Source organism: Hydra vulgaris, chromosome 13 (genome assembly GCF_038396675.1).
Source record: "Hydra vulgaris chromosome 13, alternate assembly HydraT2T_AEP".
Taxonomy (NCBI): Eukaryota; Metazoa; Cnidaria; class Hydrozoa; order Anthoathecata; family Hydridae; genus Hydra; species Hydra vulgaris.
Window position 1 is genome coordinate 9326617 of NC_088932.1, and position 23384 is coordinate 9350000.

At 28.0% G+C, this 23384-nt stretch overlaps 1 protein-coding gene and 1 long non-coding RNA gene across 2 annotated transcripts in view; both read left to right on the forward strand.

Moving 5' to 3' along the window:
- The first annotated feature begins 1410 nt into the window (after nt 1-1410).
- LOC136090188 (uncharacterized) lies at nt 1411-2899 on the forward strand. Its single transcript, XR_010643234.1, has 3 exons — nt 1411-1867; nt 2430-2533; nt 2621-2899. It is a non-coding gene; the product is annotated as an uncharacterized LOC136090188 (long non-coding RNA).
- A 10034-nt stretch (nt 2900-12933) lies between these two features.
- Nucleotides 12934-23384, forward strand: part of LOC100198236 (repetitive organellar protein) — a 12807-nt gene continuing 2356 nt past the window's right edge. Inside the window, exons 1-2 of the mRNA XM_065816371.1 lie at nt 12934-13248; nt 21437-23384. The exon at nt 21437-23384 is cut by the window's right edge and continues 2356 nt beyond it. Of these exons, the coding sequence (XP_065672443.1) occupies nt 13185-13248; nt 21437-23384 (2012 nt within the window). The 5' untranslated portion in view covers nt 12934-13184. The remainder of the gene's footprint in view (nt 13249-21436) is intronic.

A 23384-nucleotide genomic window follows, 5' to 3' on the forward strand; every position in this document is an offset into this window, starting at 1 on the left:
ACATCTGTATTTAAGATAACGATTTTAAATAACATTATTTTTGGTAATTGATTGTGCAAAAACTCAAGCAGCATCACCTGCTTTCACTGACATATATTTACAATTTATAAGTAAATAACATATTCAAAATATTAATATAAGCATGTTAAATAAGTAAATATTAGTATTAATAGTAGTAGAAGTTTACGCTGTGTTAGACTCACAAATAGAGTGCAAAACAACACACCAATTAGTGTGTTATTTTGTACTCTATTTGTTATAGTATTACAGCAGTTATATTTGATTGCTACTCAGCCATTAATTAAAAGCTGTTTTTGCTGTTACACCTTCAATTAAAAGTGTTCAAGTTTTCAAATAGATAGAGAATGAGAATTTGTCACACCGCGTACATACTTGCTGTCTTTAATAACCCCCTCTCTCTCTCTTGTATGCATTCATAAGTTTTTGGGCAACTCCCTCCCCCCATACCTGTATACATACTTCATGAAAGACCCCTCATGGCAAATGACATTATTTATAATAATGGAAAAGGTACTACAAAGTAAACACAAAAAAACAAGTAAAAGGTAAAATATTGTAATTTGTGATGCACTAGCTAAAGCTCTAATTTAATCATTATAATGGTCATTATGGATGTGATTGTAAGGCGGAAAAAACCTATGATGGTTGAATGAATTTTTATGCCCACTGGTACTCACTGCTAAAACATTTAAAGGAAAAAATCAGAAAAATCATTACAAGGATATAAGTGTATTGGAGTCACTTAAAGTAAATATGGTGCAGCAGTTCCCTCTCAATGCAGTTCAAGGCGTGGACCTTGCTTGTACTAAAAATATACATTTTATCTGGAAAAAGGGCTGCTTCTTCTTTGATTGTCATCTGGGCAAATTAATTTATTAACTGTTTACTTATGTTTCTTAAAAGAATACATTCATATAGAATTTAATTGTTAATCATGTTGTAAGACTAAGTCTAAAGTATATGAAGTTGTGAAAAGCCTCGGAATTCAGAACTTTTCTTTTATATTGTGGGCAAGTGGTTTTGAACCATATACTAAGCAAAGAAAAATAAATTTTTTAATTGTTAGTTTAAATGTAGCTATTCATATACTGTACAGAAAAGATTATTTGACTCAATAAGGTTATGTTCATCAACTTCTTTGTTGCTTTGAGAACAATGCCAGTTTGTTCTACTTAGATCATCTATTAATTTATAACTTCCGTTGTTTAAATCATTTAGCTTATGATATCAGTTAACAAAAAAGAATAATACAATATCCTTCTCAGGTAGTAGCTCAGAATACTCGGTGACTTAAAGAAATTATCAAGAGCAACAGTTTGTAAAAAAAGTTTATGCAAAAAATAATGAAAGCTGTTGTCTCAAGAGTGGATGATTTTGTTAAATTTTTGTTAACTGTTGTTTTTGTGTTTAAGTGTTGTTAAAGTGTTGGTTTTGTTTAATTTTTGTTAACTGTTGTTTTTGTGTTTAAGTGTTGATTTGTTTAATTTTTGTTAAGTTAAATGTTGAATACATCTTCCAATGAAATAGTATCTAATGTAATAAGAATACAGTTAACCCTTTTAGAGCCCTCATCATCTGTTGTGTTTGTGTTGTTTGTGTGTGTGTATACATTTGAGGTTAATAATATAGCTTTTTTTGATAATATAGTCCTTTTTGATAATATTTTGAATAAAATAATATACATATGAATTTTCTTAAGTGTTCTACATATTTTTATCTGACTGTATATATTAAAAAAATAGTATTAAAAATTTTTTTTTGGTTATTGTTGCAGTGTATTTCAAGGTATGATGCTTTATAAAATCTTAAGCAAGTTCAATGAAATGATGACAATGGCTCATGTCAGGTAAAATAGTAATATACAATACTAAAAAAAGAAATTTATTATTGTTTTTAATCAGTTAAGTTAATTAAATATATACTCATGCAAACGTGTTACAATTTATATTGTGGTACAATGAAATGTTTTGTTATGAATCTATTCATTTTTCCAGAGTTTAAGATGATCATTATTTGTTAAACTTTGTTGTTGTATAATGTGCAGCTCTGTCAATTATATAGTACCACTTGGTACTGATAAATTTTCAGAACAAAATTTATTTATATTTACTTCATTGTGCCCATAAACTTTATTTACTGTTACTAATTGTATATTTATATTTTAAAATAACAGAGCATTAGAACTTTTTGAATTTCTTGAACAAAGTTAAGTTATATAACATCTTTTAATAACTTTTGGGGACTGCTTATTAGTGTGTTTTAAATACTAAGGTTGGCCTAGTTTTATGAATTGTTTAAACTTTTATTTTAAATTTATGCAAACTGAACTAGTTTTGCAACATTCCTAAATGTTTTTGTAAAAGTCTGAGATATTATGTCAATGTCATTTTTTTCCCTTGGTTTTCTAGGTTTATTATTGCAATTTGAATTGCAAAGCAATGAAGCTTGTGTGATGGCAATTATTAGAAGAAAAAAATTTTATAACTTAGTATAAGACAAATTTGTTGAAAAGGTAAAAATCATTTTTATTTTGTTAATATTTAGGCAATAATTTACTCTTTTTTTTTTGGTGGCTAATATTTTTGTTTATTATTTTCAGCTCGCGCCATTGCTTTCAGATAAATAAATCTAAATTTTATATGGAAAAGAAGTAGAATGCAACATTCAAAAAGTGACTTTTAAATCAAGTCTGTATATCTGTCAAAAACCCAATTGTTAAGTTAAAGCGATGCTATAGCCGAGCCCATATCTCTATCTCTCTGAATATATATTAAAGACCAATCTAAAAATTTGTGACATTTTCTATATTTCTTTTTGTTATGGCTTTACCTGAATATTTGCTATCTATTATTTTTTCAAATAAAACTTTTAATAATTATATTGACTTTTTCTAAGCGTTATGTAATATTGAATATAGAATATAGAATTTATATTTTATATTTGGCTATAATGGCTATTTTGCAAAAGTTGTTTACAACAAACTGATTGTTCACGAATTTCGAGAAAACACCCGCAACACAGATGTTATTCCGACATGCGTAAACGAGTAAGCGTTTTGAGTATTTTCGTTTTTAATTATATTAAATATTTTTAAATTATACATTTTTAAAAAATGGCAGCGCTTTTTCCACAGAAATTAGATTTTCACAATTTAAATTTAGACTTTTTTGAGGACAACTTTATAAATAACCTATCAGAAGAAAATATAAATATTTTTCAAGAAACTCAAAGGAACTTAATTAACACACCGTATATTGATCCTTTTGAATTTAAAGTAATAGCAGATGATGGCTCATTTTCTGTATTACACATAAACATTAGAAGCATGCAGCAAAATTTTGATAAACTTAAAGAATTTTTAAATATTTTAAACTACACGTTCGACATCATATCTATTTCAGAGACTTGGCATGATACAGAAAGTTCTCTTGAATTAAATTCTAATTATATATTACCATTTTATAAACTAATAAGTCAATCAAGAGGAAATGGGAAAAAAGGAGGAGGATTAGGAATTTATGTCTTAGAAAAATATGCTTTCAAGATAAAAAATATACTATGCTTTTCAAATGATAATTATGAAAGCCTTTTCATTGAAATTATTAATAAAAAATACCGAAACATTTTAGTTGGATGTGTTTATCGTCCACCGAGTGGAAAAATAAAAAATTTCGAAACTTTTATCAAAAATACGATTATGAAAATAAATAAAGAAAATAAGACATTATATATAACTGGTGACATAAATCTTGATGCTCTTTCTAACACAAAATTTCCAAAAATAAAATCTTTTTTTGATATGCTTTTTAAATTTAATGTCTTGTCAACTATTAATAAACCAACGCGAGTAACAAAAACCTCTGCAACAGCAATAGACAATATTTTTATCAATAATTATTTAGAAACGACATTTGAAACCGGTATATTTTTGACAGATATTAGCGATCATTTCCCGATATTCATAAAAATAAAAAACTTTAAATCTATGTCTGATTGTCATTCAAAAATTATACATTTAAAAAAACGAAATTTAAAATTGAGTAACACTAATAAATTAACAAGTAGACTAAAACAAGAAACATGGAACAACGTATATAAATGTAAAGATACTAATGAAGCTTACAATGCCTTTTTAAGTACATTTTTGGAGTACTTTAATGAAACCTGTCCAAAAGAGATAATAACAATTAAGTCAAAAGCAATTGCTAATCCGTGGATGGATAAATCGTTATTAAAGTGCTCAAAAAAAAAGCAAAAACTTTACAATAAATTTTTGAAAAATAGAAACAATGATAATGAAAAAAATTACAAAAATTATAAATTTTTTTACCAAGATCTCATTAAAAATGCAAAAAAAAAATATTACAGTAATCAAATTAACAAATGCAAATTTGATAGCAAAAAAACATGGTCCATCATTAATCTCATAATGGGAAGAGAAAAACTAAATTCACCTTCTCTTCCTAAACGAATTGTTATTGAAAATAACGATATATTTTGTCAAAAACTAATTTCAGAAGAATTCAATAAATATTTTACAAATATTGGTCCAAATCTTGTAAATAAAATTGTACCAACATCTGTATCATTTAAAACCTATCTTAAAAACACGAATAACGTTACCATGCTTGATTATGAATTAGGCTATGAAGAATTAGAGGCAGCCTTTGCCTCCTTAAAAAAAAAAAAGGCTCCAGGATTTGATGAGATATCTAGTGATATAGTTATTGCAAACAAACACAGTCTTAATAGACCCCTGTTTCATATACTTAAGCTCTCATTAAATTCTGGGATATTTCCGGATGTACTTAAATTGGCAAAAGTAATTCCATTATACAAATGTAATGATCATTCTGACATTACAAACTACAGGCCTATATCAATACTTTCTGTATTTTCAAAACTCTTCGAACGTGTAGTTTATAATAAAATCTATGATTACTTCATTAAAAACAATTTTTTTTACCCAAATCAGTTTGGCTTTCAAAAAAATCTCTCTACAGAGCATGCAATCATTGAAATAGTAAATCAAATAACTAATGGTTTTGAAAATAATAAATTTACTTTAGGAGTGTTTCTTGATTTATCAAAAGCATTCGATACAGTGGACCATTGCATTCTATTAGATAAATTAAGGCATTACGGAATAATAAATAAAAGTTATTATTGGATTAAAAGCTATCTTACAAACAGAAAACAATATGTAAATAATGTCCAATCTGGAGTATTAAATGTCTTATGTGGAGTCCCGCAAGGATCGATTCTTGGTCCACTTCTTTTTCTAATATATATAAATGACTTTTGTAATGCATCTTTAAAAATAAACTCGGTCATGTTTGCAGATGACACAAACTTATTTCTCACCAACAATGATATCAAGAAATTATATGCAGACATGAATATTGAACTGTGTAAAGTAAACAACTGGTTTAAGGCAAACAAACTCTCACTTAACGCTGAGAAAACAAAGTATATACTATTTCACAAAAAAACACAAGAAGAAAATCTTCCTCTCAAGTTGCCTAACCTATCTCTAAATGATAAACTAGTAAATAAGCAATCCAATATAAAATTCTTAGGAATCATTGTTGATGAAAAATTATCCTGGCTTCCACATATAATATATATCCAGTCAAAAATCACCAAAATAATAGGTTTGATGTATCGAGTTCGCTCCTACGTCAATAAAAATAGTCTTAAATTAATCTACTTTGGGCTAATTCATAGCTTCATCAGCTATGCAAACATTTCATGGGCAAGTACTCAAGCGGCAAAGATTAAAAAAATTTATAGTCTACAAAAACATGCCTGCAGAATCATTTACTCAAAAAATAGGCGTGAACACGCTAAGCCCTTAATGAAAGATATGAAAATGATGAATGTGTTTGAAATTAATATCTACCAGCATTTAATTTTCATGTATCGTTATAATCACAATATCTCTCCTATAAGCTTTAATAACAAGTTTAAAATAAAAAAAATGATAACTATAATCTTAGAGCGAATATGTCCAACACATATAAACTGCCTCGGATAATAAACAAATATTCAGAGTACAGCATTCTATATCGAGGTCCAAAAGTATGGAATACTTTTCAAAAAGGATTCAAAGGCACGGTAAATTCGTTAAGTTCCTTCAAGTTTTTAACAAAAAAAGAAATTTTTAAAATATAAGAAATGTTTTTGGTTAATCATACTTTGAATAATTTCTCATAAATCTGTTTTTGTTTTATTTCTACTTTTGTTGGTTGCTTATCAATTTTATTAGCTAATTACGCGTTTTTCTACGATATTTTATTGAAATTTTATTACGCATTAACATATTACGATATTTTTTTGAAATCTTGTTATAGGGGCTCTATGAAAAGATTGCGATAACGTACTGTCATCCTCATCTTCTTTGAGCCCCTATCTGTTTTACTTATTTTATTTATTGAAATTTTATATTACGAAGTTGTAAAATCTTATATTATATTAAAACAGAGAAAGAAAAAAAAAAAAAAAAAAAAAAAAAAAATATTTATATATATAATATGACATTTATCAATTTCACCAAAATGATTATTTATACGATATAATTTAATTTTATTAAATAAATAGAAAATTATTTAAATTAATTATAAAATATTATTTATGACAACATAATTAGAATAATAAAATTTTTTTTTAATAAAACATAATTAAATAAAGTAATTATAGCGGAAATATTATGATAACAAGTTTAGCGTAAACTTCTCATATTATGATATCAAGTTTTGAGTTCAAAATGAAATCAATGCGTGATTTCATTTTGACATTATAAGCTTCTCATGTTATGGTATCATATATATCATAGTTTGATATCATTACGATATCAAATTCCTGACTAGGATGACACTTAAATGACAATTTAAAGCAGAGCCGTGGACAGGCTACCCTATACCTCCCAAATGGAGGTGGGTAAGGTTAAGCAATTTCAGGGAGCCTTTAAAATTTAAAGGCTCCCTGAAATTTCGAATTTAAAGAGCTTTGACTTTTTTTTTTGTAGTAATACTTAGTAAAAACTTTTTTTAAACTTTAGAGCCCTGATGAAAGGTTTTTGGAGTGGGTTTTTTGACCCACTAAAAGCGAATAAATAAACCAACTTGATTTAGTAGTTTTGCAGCCGTGGCGCTATAATTTCTGGCACAGAACCAAAATGTCCGAGGCTCAACGCCGGCTCTCCAATAAGCAATATTAATAAGGTAGGAGGTGTAAACTTCCTAGTTAAATGCTCTTCCGCGTTGCTCTGTGAAAAGACCGTAAGGACTTCTTGGAATACCTTAATAACCACACAAAACAAAAACAAACAAAAAAACTTTGAAAAAAACAATTTATTGTGCCTCTTTTTTTGTCGATGCGCTCTAACAACTCTCTGTAAACCTCAAGTTTCTCTGAGTCAATGAAAAACCAAAATCACTCAAAAGGCTTTAATTTATGAATACCTGGACTCATCAAATGTTTTTTGCTTTTTGTTGGTACATTAAAATGATTTGTAGCAATACGTTGACTGAGTCAACGTATTGCTACAAATCATTTTTTTTTTAAATCCAATCATAGTTGCAGTGTTTCACTTGAATAATTTTTGTAACAACGAGCTTCTGTCTTTCTCTTGCGATGCTTTACTATCTTTAAAAACAATTCGTATTTGTTTGTAAATTTTAAACCACTATACTATAAAAAAAAAATAATTTGAGGTTATTTATCACCATACTCTTATCTGGCGCAAAGTAAGGGCGGATCCACGGGTAAGCCTATGAGGGGCAATCGCTATTCCCAACCTACTTCATCTCATATGATATTTTGGAGAGATTTTTATTTCATAAATTTATGTATATTTTTTTTATTATTTATTTATTTCGTCATTAAAAAAAGAATACAATGCTGTTTTATATAAATAAAATTTACCTGGCCGGGACTAAAAGAATAACAATATTTGCCTTATCACTCACTGATCTCAAAACATAACAAAATATAAGTTATATTTTGAGATCAGTGTTATCACTACGCCCCGAAAAATTTAACACAACATGCTCTGTGAAAACGAAAGTAAATTAGAGAGGCGGTTAAAAAATTTTAACAAAACACATGACGTAACTTCATAGTTACATAGAATAAGATTTTTTCACAAATCATTAAGCCTAAAAATCTTTCCCCTACTTTACTAAAAATTGCCTCCGTCTTTGCTCACTAGATTGTTGGGATCGGCCGAATCAAAAAAAAAAAGCAAAGTTCGCTTCCTCTTACTAGAGAGTCTGGATCCGTCCCTGGTGCAAAGTACTCCCTTTTTTGTTCACGTGACACCCATCTGGGTGTCACGTTTTGAAAAAAGTTGGCAAATTATTTTCAACAACACCTTTTAACTTAATTTAGATTTTTTTTTGCATAATTTAAATTATAGATTTCTTCACATAAAAAATTAAATTTATCTTGAATTTATATAGTTTTCTTGTAGAAACATGCCACTTTTGATGGAGGAAAAATTTTGAATTACAAAAAAAAATTTATTCCTCAAAATTATTACTCAGCGTGTTAAAGAAACTAACACTTAAAATGGCGAGATCATTCAAAATTTATTCTAAAAATTGGAGATGATGACTAAACTAACAAGGAAAACAAAGTATTTTAAAAAAAACAATATTTCTATTAGAGCTCTATTAGAGCTTAGTGACTTCAAAAACTTTTCAAAATTTTTCCAAGAGTTGAGGGTATACTATTTGCATTGAATATTTTGATTCTTCTATATTCTCTCTTGCCAATAATAATGTTAAAAGAGTATTTTTACCTGCTGTACCGACAATTTCTAAATTTCCAAATCAATCTACTCTGTTAAATTTAAAGAGAAAATAATCAACATACTCCCTCCCCCCCTCCCCCTGCCTTCTTTCCCTAACTTTTACGAACCAATTATGATTGAGAGCTTTATTTTGATTAAGATTCACAGAAAATTGTTGACCTGAAAATAAAAAGAAAGTACTTTAATTTGATGTTGAAGTGTTTTAAAAAAATACACCAAATACGCTAAAAACTGGGCTATAAAAATCATTTTACAGCCCAATTTTTATTTTGATTAAACGTCACTTTTTATAAAACAATTTGTTTTGTATTTCCGTTTTATTGAAGTAAAACTTTTGTTGTTTTGATTTTTAATATTTTACTTATGTTTTTTCGGTAGAGTAATTCTTTCAAAACAATTTGTCATTGCCTTCGAGCAACATTCAGGGAGTGTACATTAGGGTGGAACAAAAACGGGCAAAAAAAAATTCCTTTTAATTTGGAATTTCTAATACCGGCCAAAAGTTGCCTTTTATAGTCATGAAAGAGTTTTTAAAATTTCATTGCTCTACTGCATCGTTTTGAGGCGCCATAAAGAGCCTAAAAAATTGAAATTTCTAAAAACTGAATAGAAATTCAAAGGTTGCCTATACATTTTTGATGTTTTGTACTACGTTTTGTACTTACACTTCCAGCGTTTACGTTTTGTACTTACACTTCCAGCGAAATTATGTTACAACATTTTCAAAAAGTTATAAACAATGTTTTTCCTTATACTGAACACCATCTCTGGTCTTTGGATTCTTAATTTTACGCTCTGCTTAACAGCTTGCTTTCTATTGGTTCTCAATAATTGTCAAGATTTATATACAATCAAATTGTGATTCAATTAAAAAGATAATACAGTGAACAGAAACAGAACAGTGAGCTTCGTCTGGAAGATTATGAACATGCTATATTCTAAGTCTTATGCATAATATAATGTTCTAAGTCTTATGCATAATATCAGAATGCAAAAGAGTCCTTTGATTTTTTATGGTCTTTATAAGCAGAAGCCAGAGTACAAATACCTAATGCGCATAAATTACCCTGCAAAATCTATCATTCAAAACTAAGCTTTGAGCAGTTTATAATAACCTATCGTGGGGAATGAACCTGCAAATTTTGGGGCTCTTTCGTAAATTTAAGGAACTCTTTTTTTTTAGGCCTAATGACAGGTTTTGGGGAGAGGGGACCTTCAAACAACAAGCCATGGCACTGCATGCACTTGAAATAATCTTTTATTACTCAATTTAATATAATTGATTTGGAAAACTTAAATTGAAAACATAAAAATTATTAAAAAAAGTAAAGATTTGTTTCTAAATTTACTCATTGATAACTTTTTATAAAGTTTCTTATTTTTCTAAGTATATGAATATATTTTTTAAACATTGCAATTGCAATAGATGTGTAAGCATTTTTAAGAAAAACACAATATATGTATTTTTATATTTGCTATGTTACATGTTTATACTATTATAATGTTATGATTTAAAGTAAAACTATTGTGATTATGTTTTTATATGTATGAAAGTGTAAATTTCTTAAAGATAGGACCATTTGGTCTTCTCCAAATTTACCGCGTTCTTTTTACATTGTTACAAAAGTATGCTTTTAATTTATGTGAATATCAGATTAGTTATTTTTTTAAATCACCTTTGTTTTTTTTTGTTTTAATACGCATATATATTTATTGTCAACAAATCTTTATTACGTAATCACCAAGTTGTGAATTAAAATATAATTTTTAAAGGATTTATGCAATCGTCGTTAAATGTAGAAGACAACTTAGAGATTCTTAGCATTTTTAGTTGACACTAAAAACTAGTTCTTTTATTTCTTTTTTTCTAGTTATGCAACAGGGACAAAGATGTTTTAAAAATCAGACAATTCAGACAAACTACCATTAAAGCTTCCAGATATACTATTAGACAAAGTTAGACTAAATCGAGCGTTCTCAGTCAAATTCCTCGGGGTATTCTTAGATGAGCATATTAGCTGGAAAGACCACATTAATATATTAAAAAACAAAATATCTAAAAACATTGGAATTATGCATAAAACCAGATATATTTTAAATAATGCATGCCTTAAAAGTTTTTATTTTGCATATATACATAGCTATATTAACTACTGCAATATTGCCTGGGCTAGTACCTACCAATCAAAGCTAGATTTAATATATAAAAAACAGAAACAAGCATGCCGTATATTAACAAACGCAAATAGAAATGCCAATTCTAAACATTTAATGAAGGAACTGAGAGTTCTTAATATCTATGAACAAAATATCTACTGCATTCTTCAGTTCATGTTTAAACTCAAAAATGATCTGGTCCCTGAAGTCTTCCATAACTTTTTTAGCCTTATCAATCACAAATATCAAACTAAATACTCTTTCAAGAACTACTATATTCCGAAAACCTCTTTAAGACAATCTAAATTCTCAATATCCAGCAGAGGACCCCAATTGTGGAACTCATTTCTAACAAACAAAATAAAAACGATAAACTCATTCCAACATTTTAAATGCGTTGTAAAACAACAGCTACTAGACCTCAACATTAATGAAATAATCTCTTATTTTTAAAATTTTTCCTTTTTCATTTTAAATCTTCACTTTTTCTTGAAATTTTATTATATTACTTACTTGGTTATTTAATGATGTTCATTTTAAAAAAAAAAAAAAAAAAAAAAAAAAAAAATTTATATGTATTATAAATATTTTATTATATTTGTATTTGATTTATATTTTTGTTACATTTTGTCAACGACAAAAATGGGGCAAGATGATAAGACTATTGTCTTCTACTGCTCCAGTCATATATTTCACGGTAAAGTGTTGTACCAACTTAAATTAATAATGACGAATATATAAATATAAATAAATAAATAAAAATCAGTGATGGTTACAGGGGGGTATGAGGGGCATCCCCTCCCCCAACCACAATCTGAAAGTCCAAAAAATACCTTCAAAATTAAGGACCTTTTTTTTTAGGAGCCACAAATATGGTACAAAATACAAAAGTATTTCAACATCCTCTCCCCTCCCCACTCCAAAAATTCCTGGATCCGTCACTGTTGAAAAAAAGCTTTTTATGCCAAAGCCATATCAAAGACAAAAAAAAACTCATTCTTGTTTTCACCAAGTACTTTAAATTTTTTTTTACAGGTTGTTATGGGATTTGTTGAATCTTTTACGATATTATCCTTGAATTTCTTTTATTTGAATCTTGACTTAAACGGTTACGTAGTATTTATACTTTAATTTTAATAATTTTTTTTTTAATTATGATGATTTTATTGCACTGCATTAATGTTTTTTTTTAGTTTCATGTTTTTATTGTAGATTATCCAAGTTTTATAAAAGTCTTTATAAAAAACTATTTTTTTTAAGCATAAGTAAGACTTAATAAACTTATTTTTTGTACAATTTTTTTTTGGAAGAGCTTTAATTAATTTATTATTTCAAAATAAATCAAAGCTACCTAGCAATAGTAACCTAAGAGTAAGTTACATTCAAATAGTTATCCAGGATTTAGTTACCTTCAAATAGTTACCTAGGAATTAGATACCATTCAAAAAGTTATCCAGATATTTATTAACTTTGTTCATGTAGTGCTTATTAACATACAGGTAAAATTACAAATAATAAAAACACGATAAAGCTAAACATCAAATAAATATGACAGAGGCTTAGGCTTTTGGAGTGGTAAAGCGGGAACAAAATCGAAAATAAACAACTTATTGGAATAATCAAAAAACCCAAGTATTAATTTTATACGTTTTGGAATAGGTTTTTTAAGCTTTGCAACCAATTCATAAACTTCAGAGTCATTTCAGAAGCTTCACGATCGTTTCAGAAGCTTCATAATTGATTCAGAAGCTTCAGAATCAATTTCCTAAACTTTAAAATCTTTTGAAAATACTTATTCATACTGTGTAGTATACAAAAAAGAATTCTTTTTTATTGCATTCAGTTAAAAGTTTCAAAATGGTTTTTTGCAATAATTAACTTTAAATTTCATCGGTCGTTTTTTTGGTTACAAATATTATGAGAACAATTATTACTTTTAGAGATTAATACGCTAAACAGCATAAGCCTTCGAAAGTGATTACTGCTAGCGGATTTTTTTAGTTTCTTAACGTCCCTAAGAGTCTTGATCTGTTCATTGTTGAAATTTAAACATTCAAAAGAGTTTTATTCGATTGGTTAGTTCTAAATAATTTGAAGGATTACATAAGTACATTTTTTGAATTCCTATAGTTTGTCATTTGTAATATTGCAAATAAGAAGATCATTTCTTTCAAATACTGGGCAAGTGAACATGTCTACAATAATTAATGTTAACGAGCAAAATGGCGACAGCATAACTGAAGGTGTTTTGGAAGGTTCGTATAACTGTTTTTTTATATTTGTTGTAAATATTTTATTGACAGGATTTAGTTCAATTGGCCTAAAGCTAAATTATGATGTATATATGTATAAATATATAAATTAGTTAAACTCTTTTGTGTGTGATTGACGTATATAATGTATAAAGATATCCGTGACGCGAAGAAAACATAAACTTTTTCTTTTTTATTTTTCTCGTAGCTTTCATTTAATGGTGTTGTATGAGGTTTTTCTTTCTAAACTATAAAATTTTAGTTTATTTGCATTTCTTTTCAATGCAACTATTTATATTTTAAGTGCCAAATCTGTTTCAGTTTTAAAAACATTACATTACTAAAGTACACAATAAAAGAGAAAACATCACATGAAGCCATTGTTTTAATTTTTCCAAGCATGTAATATAAATATTACATGCTTGTAATAGTTATATTACATCCTTAAAGCAATTTATTGTTCGAGTCATTTTGTTCTTCTGTCATGTTGTTGATTACTAATCATTTGAGTATTGGGTCGTCCTTAAATTACGTCACGCAACTTTCAACTATTTTGACCTCACTTTCTCCTAGTCACAATATTATACCTCTTTAGTAACAGGTCCCGTGAGAGTCGTCGCAAAACCACTAACCTTGAGTGTGACATAATTTATGGAAAACCTCTATTACACTTTTAAAAATAACAAGTTCGAAGTTAAAAACTCAACGCGAGATAAACGCGAGATAGGCACATTGCCTCAAAAACTGAAGTTGGTAAAACTCACTCCTCTAAATTTGTTTATTTTAAACTAATTTATTGATTTAAAAATTTTATTTTCGTTTAATCTAAAATAAATATGCATAATAATAATTACAATAATAATAATTATAAAAATAATAATAATAATAATAATAATAATAACAATAATAATAGTTTTAATAATATAGGTAACTATTAAATAATTAAGTATACTTATATATATACTAAGTAACTAGATTATTAAAAGTATACTTTTTAATAATCTAGTTAGTTATTAAATAATTATTAAACATAAAATTTAATGATATAGTAAATTATCAAATAGTTATTAAATATATATTTTAATCATAATCGTAGATAAGGTCAAAAAAAAGTTTAGATATTGTTTATAAACGTGACTAACAACATTACTTTTATTGAGATAAAATTAAGCTTTGAGCGCCATAGGTATGCTTAAGTCTTGAAGCATTTATTGTTTTATAAGAAAAATTTTTAAGTGTTTAACTCAATTATAATTTTTAATCATAAGAATTTTGTTCACAGTTTTTATATTTTTAGGTAAATCCTTATTTTAAATGTCGGTAAAAAAATTAAGAATTAAAAATTTATAAAAATGCACGTAATTAAATTTTTGTGTGTAAAATTAGTTTATTCAATAAATTAAGTAATATATTCAATAAACTCATTAACTTATTCAATAAATACAAATTATTTGCATCATGCTAGTCACTAATATAATTATCTAATTTAGGGAACATACTTTTTTTAAGTTAAGTGAGCTTTTTGTAGAGGTGAGCAAAACCGAATATCCTGATAAATTTGAATTCGGATTTTAGCAATAACCAGTCCGAATATCCAGCCCGGTTTTGCTAACTATGGGTGACTATGATTTTGCTAACTATGGGTGAGTATGGTGGGTAACTATAGTTTTAACTAGGGATGAGCTTTTTGCTCACCCATAGTTTAAAGTTCTAACCCAAAACCGGTTATCCGGTCCGATTTTGCTCACCCCAAGCTGTTTGACAAATGTTAGGTTAATTTTTGTAAAACAACTTAATTCGCATATTTAAAACAAGACTGACTTTTATACACTATAAGGTACTAAGTTTTATAGTTATCATTTACCCTGACTTTTATTTATTGTAAATGTTCATTATGTAAATTTTTATAGATTTTGTTTTAAAAACAGTGATCACTTCTGCAACTGTTATTCTTTAATTTTTCTAAATTCATAAAACACACGATTCTTATTTTTATTTGTAAGTTTTATTTGTATTTGCGGTAAAACATGCGCTTAGATGTGTACGTCGATGACAAAGTTTGTGCCTAGATGTGTACCTATGTATGTCACAAAGTTTGACAATAAACAAAATGTCTGTGACAAAGTTTGAGAAAAATTATTACACCATTGACGACAAAGTGAAAAAATAAAAATAAAAATTTACAAATTAAAAAAACAAATAAAAGAATGCATAAGTTTACTTTTTGCGTTTAAAAAAAAATACCTTAGTTTCGTTTATTCATAATGGATTTTGACTTTAGAGTGTAACTTTTTTAGGAATATTTTTTTGCGACACGCTTTTTTTTTGAATTACTTTAATATTTTTTCTTTAAAATTGAAGGCAGAAATTGCATAATAAGTCATCTTGCTCCGGTCATGTGACCAGATTACAAATTTATGAACTTTTTATTTTAATTTGCATTTCAAATTTTTCTACTTGCAAACTGAAAATTCATGTAGGCAATGAATCATTATGATAACATAAACACACTGACAAAGTTTTTTTTCTTCATGACATGATAGTTTTGCAATAACTCAAAACGTTCGCCAATTGCCCCGTCTTCCCCTATCGTGTACCGTGTAATCGTCACGGCAAGGAAGGAGGCGTGAACTTCCTGGTTAAATGCACTTCCGCGGTGCTCTGTGACAAGACCGTTAGGACTTCTTGGGGCACCTAAAATTAAAAAAATATATATCTTTTCACTTTAGGAAGGTATTTTTTATGACAATTTAGAGATATTTTTTATGACAATGTAACTACTAATCGTATAGATTTGGGGTGTTTTTCGTAACGTACAGAAGACTTCTTATAAGTATAAATAACAATAAGACATCAAAAAGGTTTGCATGAACGTTTTTGACAAAATTTGATTAATAATGTTGATTAGTAGGCTTTAGGCATCGTTAGAATTACATAAAGTATAAATTTTGAGTCACATATTCCAGCTATGCAACCTAAACTGCTTTGTGTTTATTTTTTTTTATTTTTTTATTTTTGCGTTAATAAAACTGTTGCATGATCTCACAACGTGTTATGCTACTACATATTCTTTAAGCACTAATTTATGTTCTTTAAACTTTTTAGTTATTTTATGTTTAAAAAGTGTAATTACGCGGGATTTATCCCGCTTATAATATTTTCATTGTATAAATATATTATTTAATACACGTTGAGTCAGTTAAATAACTCCAATATAAATTAATTTATGTTAAGCTGAAAAAATGATAGAACAAATACATTCAAAATATATTAGAAAAAACCGTTAAATCCTTTATTCCGCAATATCGTTAATTCGCTTGCAAGGCTTTAAAAGTAGTTTCATAAAAAGTTTTATTTCAAAAATGTTTTGAAACACCGCTTAAAAAATAAATACTAAAAAATTAATACTACATTGTACTTCTCTAACACAAAACTCTAATAACAAGATATAAAGTTATCAATGTAATAAATACTAAAAAGAAAATTTGTTGGGCTACATGTGTCGTTCAATAATAACCAAACTTGATTATTGGGATGGTCTAAATGTGTGCCATTTGTGGCTATGATATTTATACTAATTCGCCGTTCTATAAATCGAGTGTTGCTAGTGGCTGTTCAAATAATACGTGACTTTTTTTATCATTTTTCTAACACTCCCTCCCCTATGTGACATTTTGTGGCATTATGGAGAACCCCCCCCCCCACCCTGCGTGACGTGACAAAAAAAAGTTTCATAGGTTTATATTTTAATTGTGATAGTTTATTTTTATAAAAAAATACAATTGATGAATATCTGTTTAAAACCTAAATTTGTTCCCAAACCGGACTTTGACCTTCAAGTATTGGAGTTCCATGTTCTTCAATAATTTTTGAAGGCCAATTGAGGTCAGAGGTATCAACATCATCTTGATCATACCACTCAATTGTTTCTTTGTTCGAATTTAAAAAGACACACATGAGTCAACTAAGCGTTAAGGTCTAACTTTTTGAATTTTATACAATAAGTTATATCCAATACTTGAGCAAACTGTTTTGTGTCGTTTCATTGATTTGATAGTTGCAAAATATAAACTGCAATTGGTACAAATTTTTTTTGGTAAGGAATTTTGAATGCTTGGACATGAGTAGTCGTATGGCAATCCATTAGGATACTTTTTTGTAACAGTCGTGGGCAAAATTGTTTTGCAAAGTGATAAGTTTAAAAAGAGAGATACAAAGTTGTTCTTTGTATTATTGCACTCAAGACCATCTTCTCCTTGGAACAATGAAATTGGTGGTGGAAGAAAACCAGTTGGAATAAGATGAAACAGTGAGCTGCGACGATGACCACAGCATTTTTGATCACTACATTTTACAATTTGAAGGAAGTATTGACTTTCTCTGACATGTTTAGCATCCCACTCTGCTTTAAAATGTTTTAACTGTACACATTTTTCACTGTTTGGTTTTATGTACTCGGCTTTAGTTTCAAATCCATCAATGACTGTGCTAGACCAAATTTTTGCAAGAACTTTACCTGCTTTGGCAAAGTTTGCCTTCTCCATAACTTTGTCTGTTGTTTCTCCTCTTAAATTAAGATGGTTTCCAAAATAATCAAATGGAAGTATAATTCCTGATAGGTCATGGCTTAGCGGAGCCATTCTTCTCTCTACCTTGTTAAATGCACTTCTGCTAGGAGCATTAGTGGCCACAAAAATTGCATCAAGACAATGTTCTTTGAAATAAGTCTTGGCACAATGAATTGTTTTTTTATATCTTGGATTTTCATCTGGCCCACCATCAACAGTTATAATCATGATTGGTTTGCTAACTCCATCTTCAGTAAATAAGTTGCTTTTAAATGCAGGAAGATGGATTATTCTGTTAATGTCTTCTAAGTGACTAAGTCCTGTTGATGAATCATGTTTTGCACTTCTGATTGCTATGTATGTTGGGCCAGAGTATGTGTCTGCATGATATTTATGCTCAGAATTTTGTGCTCTTATTAACCGGACATGTGCAGTTTTAACATGTCTTTTTCCTTCTGTGCTCAATGATCTGCTTGGAAGTAATCTTAAGTAAACTCCTGATCTCGAGAAATTGTAACCATGATTTTTTAATTCTTCAACCAAGTCATTTAATTTTTTTACAGTACGAACCATTTCAGTTCTTCTTCTATCATCAGAAGCAGACCCTTTCATGGCAATATCTACAATTGCTTTTATTAAACTGTCCTGATCACAGGCTAGCAGTCGACCTTTTGATACTGAATTTTTAATTCCACACAACTTTTTTCTAATATCTGGATCTAATGCTTCTATAGCTTTTTTTTTATTATTCTGGTTGCTGTTTGGCGTTCAGTGGCTTTTTGACGAAGTACAAGATCTCGGTTTTTTTTCTACCTGAAGTTTTTGCTTTTGTTATAGTATTTGGTAGTCTTCTTGTGACAACAAGTTGCAATTTCTTTTTTCAGTGAGATATGCAATATCTTTTTGTAAAATAAAAATTTCATTTTTTAACTGATCTTGTTTCAAGGCTTGTTTTGTTAAAACTTTTGAAAAATTGGAATTTTCTTTTTCACACTCTTCACTTGTTGTAATTGATGGGGTCGCGTCAGCCACACCATCAAAAGTGATTTTAGATTCAACCGCACGCTTTTTTGGTGTGTTCGGTACTTGGTTCGATAATTTTGTCCAGTAAGATAAAATACCAACTTTATATCGGAGTCCAATTTGTTTTAGCTCTTTTAATTTTTTTCAACAATACATTTAATTCGGATAATGTTTTGCTCTTTGTTTTAATCTCAGACCAGATTTTATTTGTTTCTTCTTGAGACTTTTGCTTTGGTTTGTTTGCAAATGCTTTCAAATATCCTTCATAAATAGATTTGTAAAGTTTTTCTTTTTCACTAGACATTTTTAATCTATAACAACATCAACAACAAGAAATTAATTTTCCTTACAACCATTACGTTAAATAAGTATATAGTAAAGATATTATTATTAATAACATTATTAATAGTACTACTATTTAATAGTAGTACTAAAATTTTATATCATAGTAACTAAATAACTTAACATATAATAAAAATGATAACGTAACTAAAGTAGTTCGACAAATTCATTAGAGTGGCACAAAACATTAAAAGTAATAATAACAATAGCATTAAAAATTAAAGTATTGTAAAACTAAAACATTTATAGATCAGATGACGATCAAGAGTAATATTTATGTTTAAAGATCAAATTTTAAACAACTATTAATACTAAAAATTTTTTATATATTTATACAAATATTCGTTAAAAAATAAAATTAGATTTTTAACGGTGACATAAATTGCTTTTTAATAATCGCCCACTATCTGGTTTTTCTTTGTTTGTAGAATCAAAATTTCTTTTTATGTCTGCAATTACCACTAGTAACTTAAAAAAAAGCTAATCTAAATTTTTTATTTTTATTTGTTACGACTCCGTTAAACAATAAACACTAGCTACTTGTCGTTGCATAGCACTTTTCTTAAAAATTTTCGTATTGTATATAATTATCTCGGAGTTCGCCATTTTAAAAAAATAACGCAGTGATAAAAAATTTAATTTAAAAAGTTATTTATCACGTCACACTGTAGCAAATCCCCCTCCCCCTCCCCCAATGTTATATTTTCAGACACTTTCCAATACCCCTTCCCCCTCCCCTAAGACTGTCACGTATTATTTGAACAGCCCCCTACCACATGTGGCGCGCGTCAAATTTTAATCTCGGGATGTTTCTAATCTGTAAATGAAAAATATACTTTAGTATATTATTTGCAATTCAGCTTTATTATTTAGTATTAATTACTTTCAGTTTTAATCTTCTTTTTTTTTTTTTTTGTCTGCATTCAAGATACTTTACAATAATTCTTTCGAATTTCATCAGAAAACTATTTTTGCTTATTTTTAAATAAATTTTTGTACAATACAATTCATAAAGTTTCTACCAACAACTTAGTCTCAAAAGAATGAAGTAGTAATTTAATCTAAGTACATTCATATTTTTTTTACAAAGTCCTAATGACAAAGTAGCTATCTAATGTTGCAAATGATTTTGCAAAATAATTTGTACAATTAACTGCTGTCAAAAAAAGTCCTCTGCAAGAAAGTTTTTCAAAATGACTGCTCCTGACCAGATATAGCCAAATAAAAAGCTACGGAGCCTAGGGCAACCATAACCTTAAATATGGTAGGTTAATACCAGTGATATCTTTAGTCCAAACACTTTCTTTAAAAAATGAGCCAAGATGCTCAAATAAATTCTTATAGGTTTCTTCTTTAATAAAAGAAGTCCTTGAAAAATAAATTTATGCTTTAAACTTTCAATTATATTTTATAGTAAATTTTGCAGTTAAAAAATTATTTAATAAAATTAGCCATATCTTTGAAAGTTAATCATACCTTTGAAAGTTAATCGTACCTAAGATTAAAATTTAGAAACTTTTTGATAAATTTTTTCATTTTCAGTTTTATTAGAATTTTAAAAAAGTTTTAAAAATACTATAAATCAATTTAATGCATTTTTGTTAAACAATCAATGAAACACTCGATAAAGATTTTAACACCCTCAATAAGAGTGGATTTAATTAAATAGCAAAAACTTGGGGTAAACAAAAATTAATAAAAAAACAAACTTCTAAACAAAAAACTAAATTAATATATAATTATAATAATTATACTTCTATAATAAATAAACTATAATAAATCAAACTTCATAATAAATCATACTTCATAATAAATCAAACTTCTATAATAAATAAACTATAATAAATCAAACTTCTAAACAAAAATCTATTTTTAATGTCTAAATTATACTTTTGTTATATACTCGTTTTTGCAATATATAAAGTAAAACAAAGAAATGGTTATGGTCAGTGACGGATCCAGTAATTTTTGGTGGGAGGGGGTGGAGATGTTTATATATTTTTGTACTTTGTATCACATTTCCGTCTCCTAAAAAAAAAAAAAACAGGCCCTCTATTTCTAAGATATTTTAGGGTTTCAGATTCTGGTGGTGGCGGAGGAAGGAGGGGGGGGGGGTAGGAGATGCATACTTTTCATCTCCCCACCTTCCCTGGATCCGTCACTGGTTATGGTAAAGTAAAAAGAAATGCTTTCATACATTTATTAAAAGTAACAAAATTTATATTTTATATAAAAAAAATTATATTTTCTATTTTAAGATAAAAAAACCGAGATCCAGAGAAATAACGGCTATTCAATTGATGAGGATGCAGAATTTCAGAAAAATACCAACAGTTTAATAAAAAACAATGCAGAACTTCAGATAGACAATGACTTTTTAATGAATGAAGGTGCAAAACTTCAGGAAACTAGTGACAATTTAATAGATAACAATGCACAGTATCTCAGAAATAGCGCTAATTTGTTTAATGACTGTAAAGAGTTTAAAAAAAAAAACTATAATGAAAAAGAATGGTATGAAATTTATAACAAAGCCAAATCACTCATTCAAAGAGCAGATGAGCTAAGTAAAAATAATATTTATGAAGCAACTTATGTTTTAGAAAAAATCCAAAAACATATTTTATCAATAATGAAGAGTGAGGTTAAGCCTTTAAATAATTCCAGTTTTGTTAATCGCATTAAAAACATTATTGAACAAACCGCTTCTGAGCACAACAAAGAAGTTATTCTTGAATTTTTATATTTATGTTTGCGTGGTCATTTGTTATACGAGTTAGAAGATTACGAAGAAGCACTAGAATGTTACGAAAAGTTTGAAAATTTATTACCTGAAGACCTTTTTAAAATGAATGTAAAAAGAGCCAAAGGAGACTGTCTTAGAAAAATTAAAAGGTATAAAGATGCTCTGAAAGAATACAAACAAGCTTCAAAGGTTGAAAACGACTACTATACCGTTAAAATTGATAAAGCGTTATTATACAATAGCCGTGGTTTATTGTATATGGATAATCAAAGATACCATAAAGCTCTCTTTTACTTTGCAAAAGCTTTAAAATTAAATGAAAACCCATTATATTTTTGTAATAAAGGTATTGTCCTTTACAAACTTGGTAAAAATGCAGATGCTTTAAATGCCTTGGAAGATGCAAGCAAACTAATTCAACAAGATGAACTAACAGATAAGAACATATTGTATATTAACAGTATTCTTAATACGTTTTTTAGAGTTTGGAGTTGTAACGAACAATTTCATAAACTAATTAGCGAATTTATGAACTTAAAAATGGCTTCAGAAAAATGTATTGTTCAGTCAATTGGCAAACATAGAAACTCTATCACGTCTGAACAAAGTATCGAAGAATCTTTAATTAAACGAAGAAGTTCGATAATATCTGATCCAGGTGTTGAAGATTTGACTAGCAAAAATCGATATTCTCCAAGTTTGGAACAAAGTATTGAAGAATCAATTAAAAACCTTAGAAACTTGTCAACGTATGAACAAAGTGAAAAAGAATTAAAGAACGATATTAGAATCTCGATGATATCGAGCGATATAAGAAACGAAGTATTAGTTGAAGATAAAATAAACTCTTTAGTTCTTGAAAAAAGTACAGAAGATCCAATTAAAAATTTTAGTATGTCTGAAAATATTATCGAAGAATGCAGTACGTTCATAAAACTTAGTGAAAAATTTCTCAGCACACTTATTACAATTCTCAACCAAGATAACGATATCAGTTCAGATGCGGTTCGGCAAAGCAAAGCATATGAATCAAAAATGAAAAAAAATTTAAAACAGATTTCCGACAGGTACACACAACTTGATCTCATAAGTGACAAAATAATGCACAATATGAACACGGTTGTGACTTATATCTCTCATTTTAACACACAACTTGAAGAACAAAGAACCAAATTAGAAGAATACATCACTCAAGTGGATAAAAATATTAAAGCAACATTAAAAGAATACAATAAAGTTCTAAATAACAACCTCGATACCGGGCTTTCTCAAGAAATAAAGATAAAAATCACAGAGTACTACAAAGCTTTTGTTGGAACTGTGTTATCAGCATACTGTTCGGCGCAAATGATGAACAGAAAATGGGTAGAAAAAAGAAAGAACTTAATGCTTTTGTTTATTTCTGAAAATACTACTGAAGGTTCAGGTAGAACTATTGAAACATTAGAGGAACCATTAAA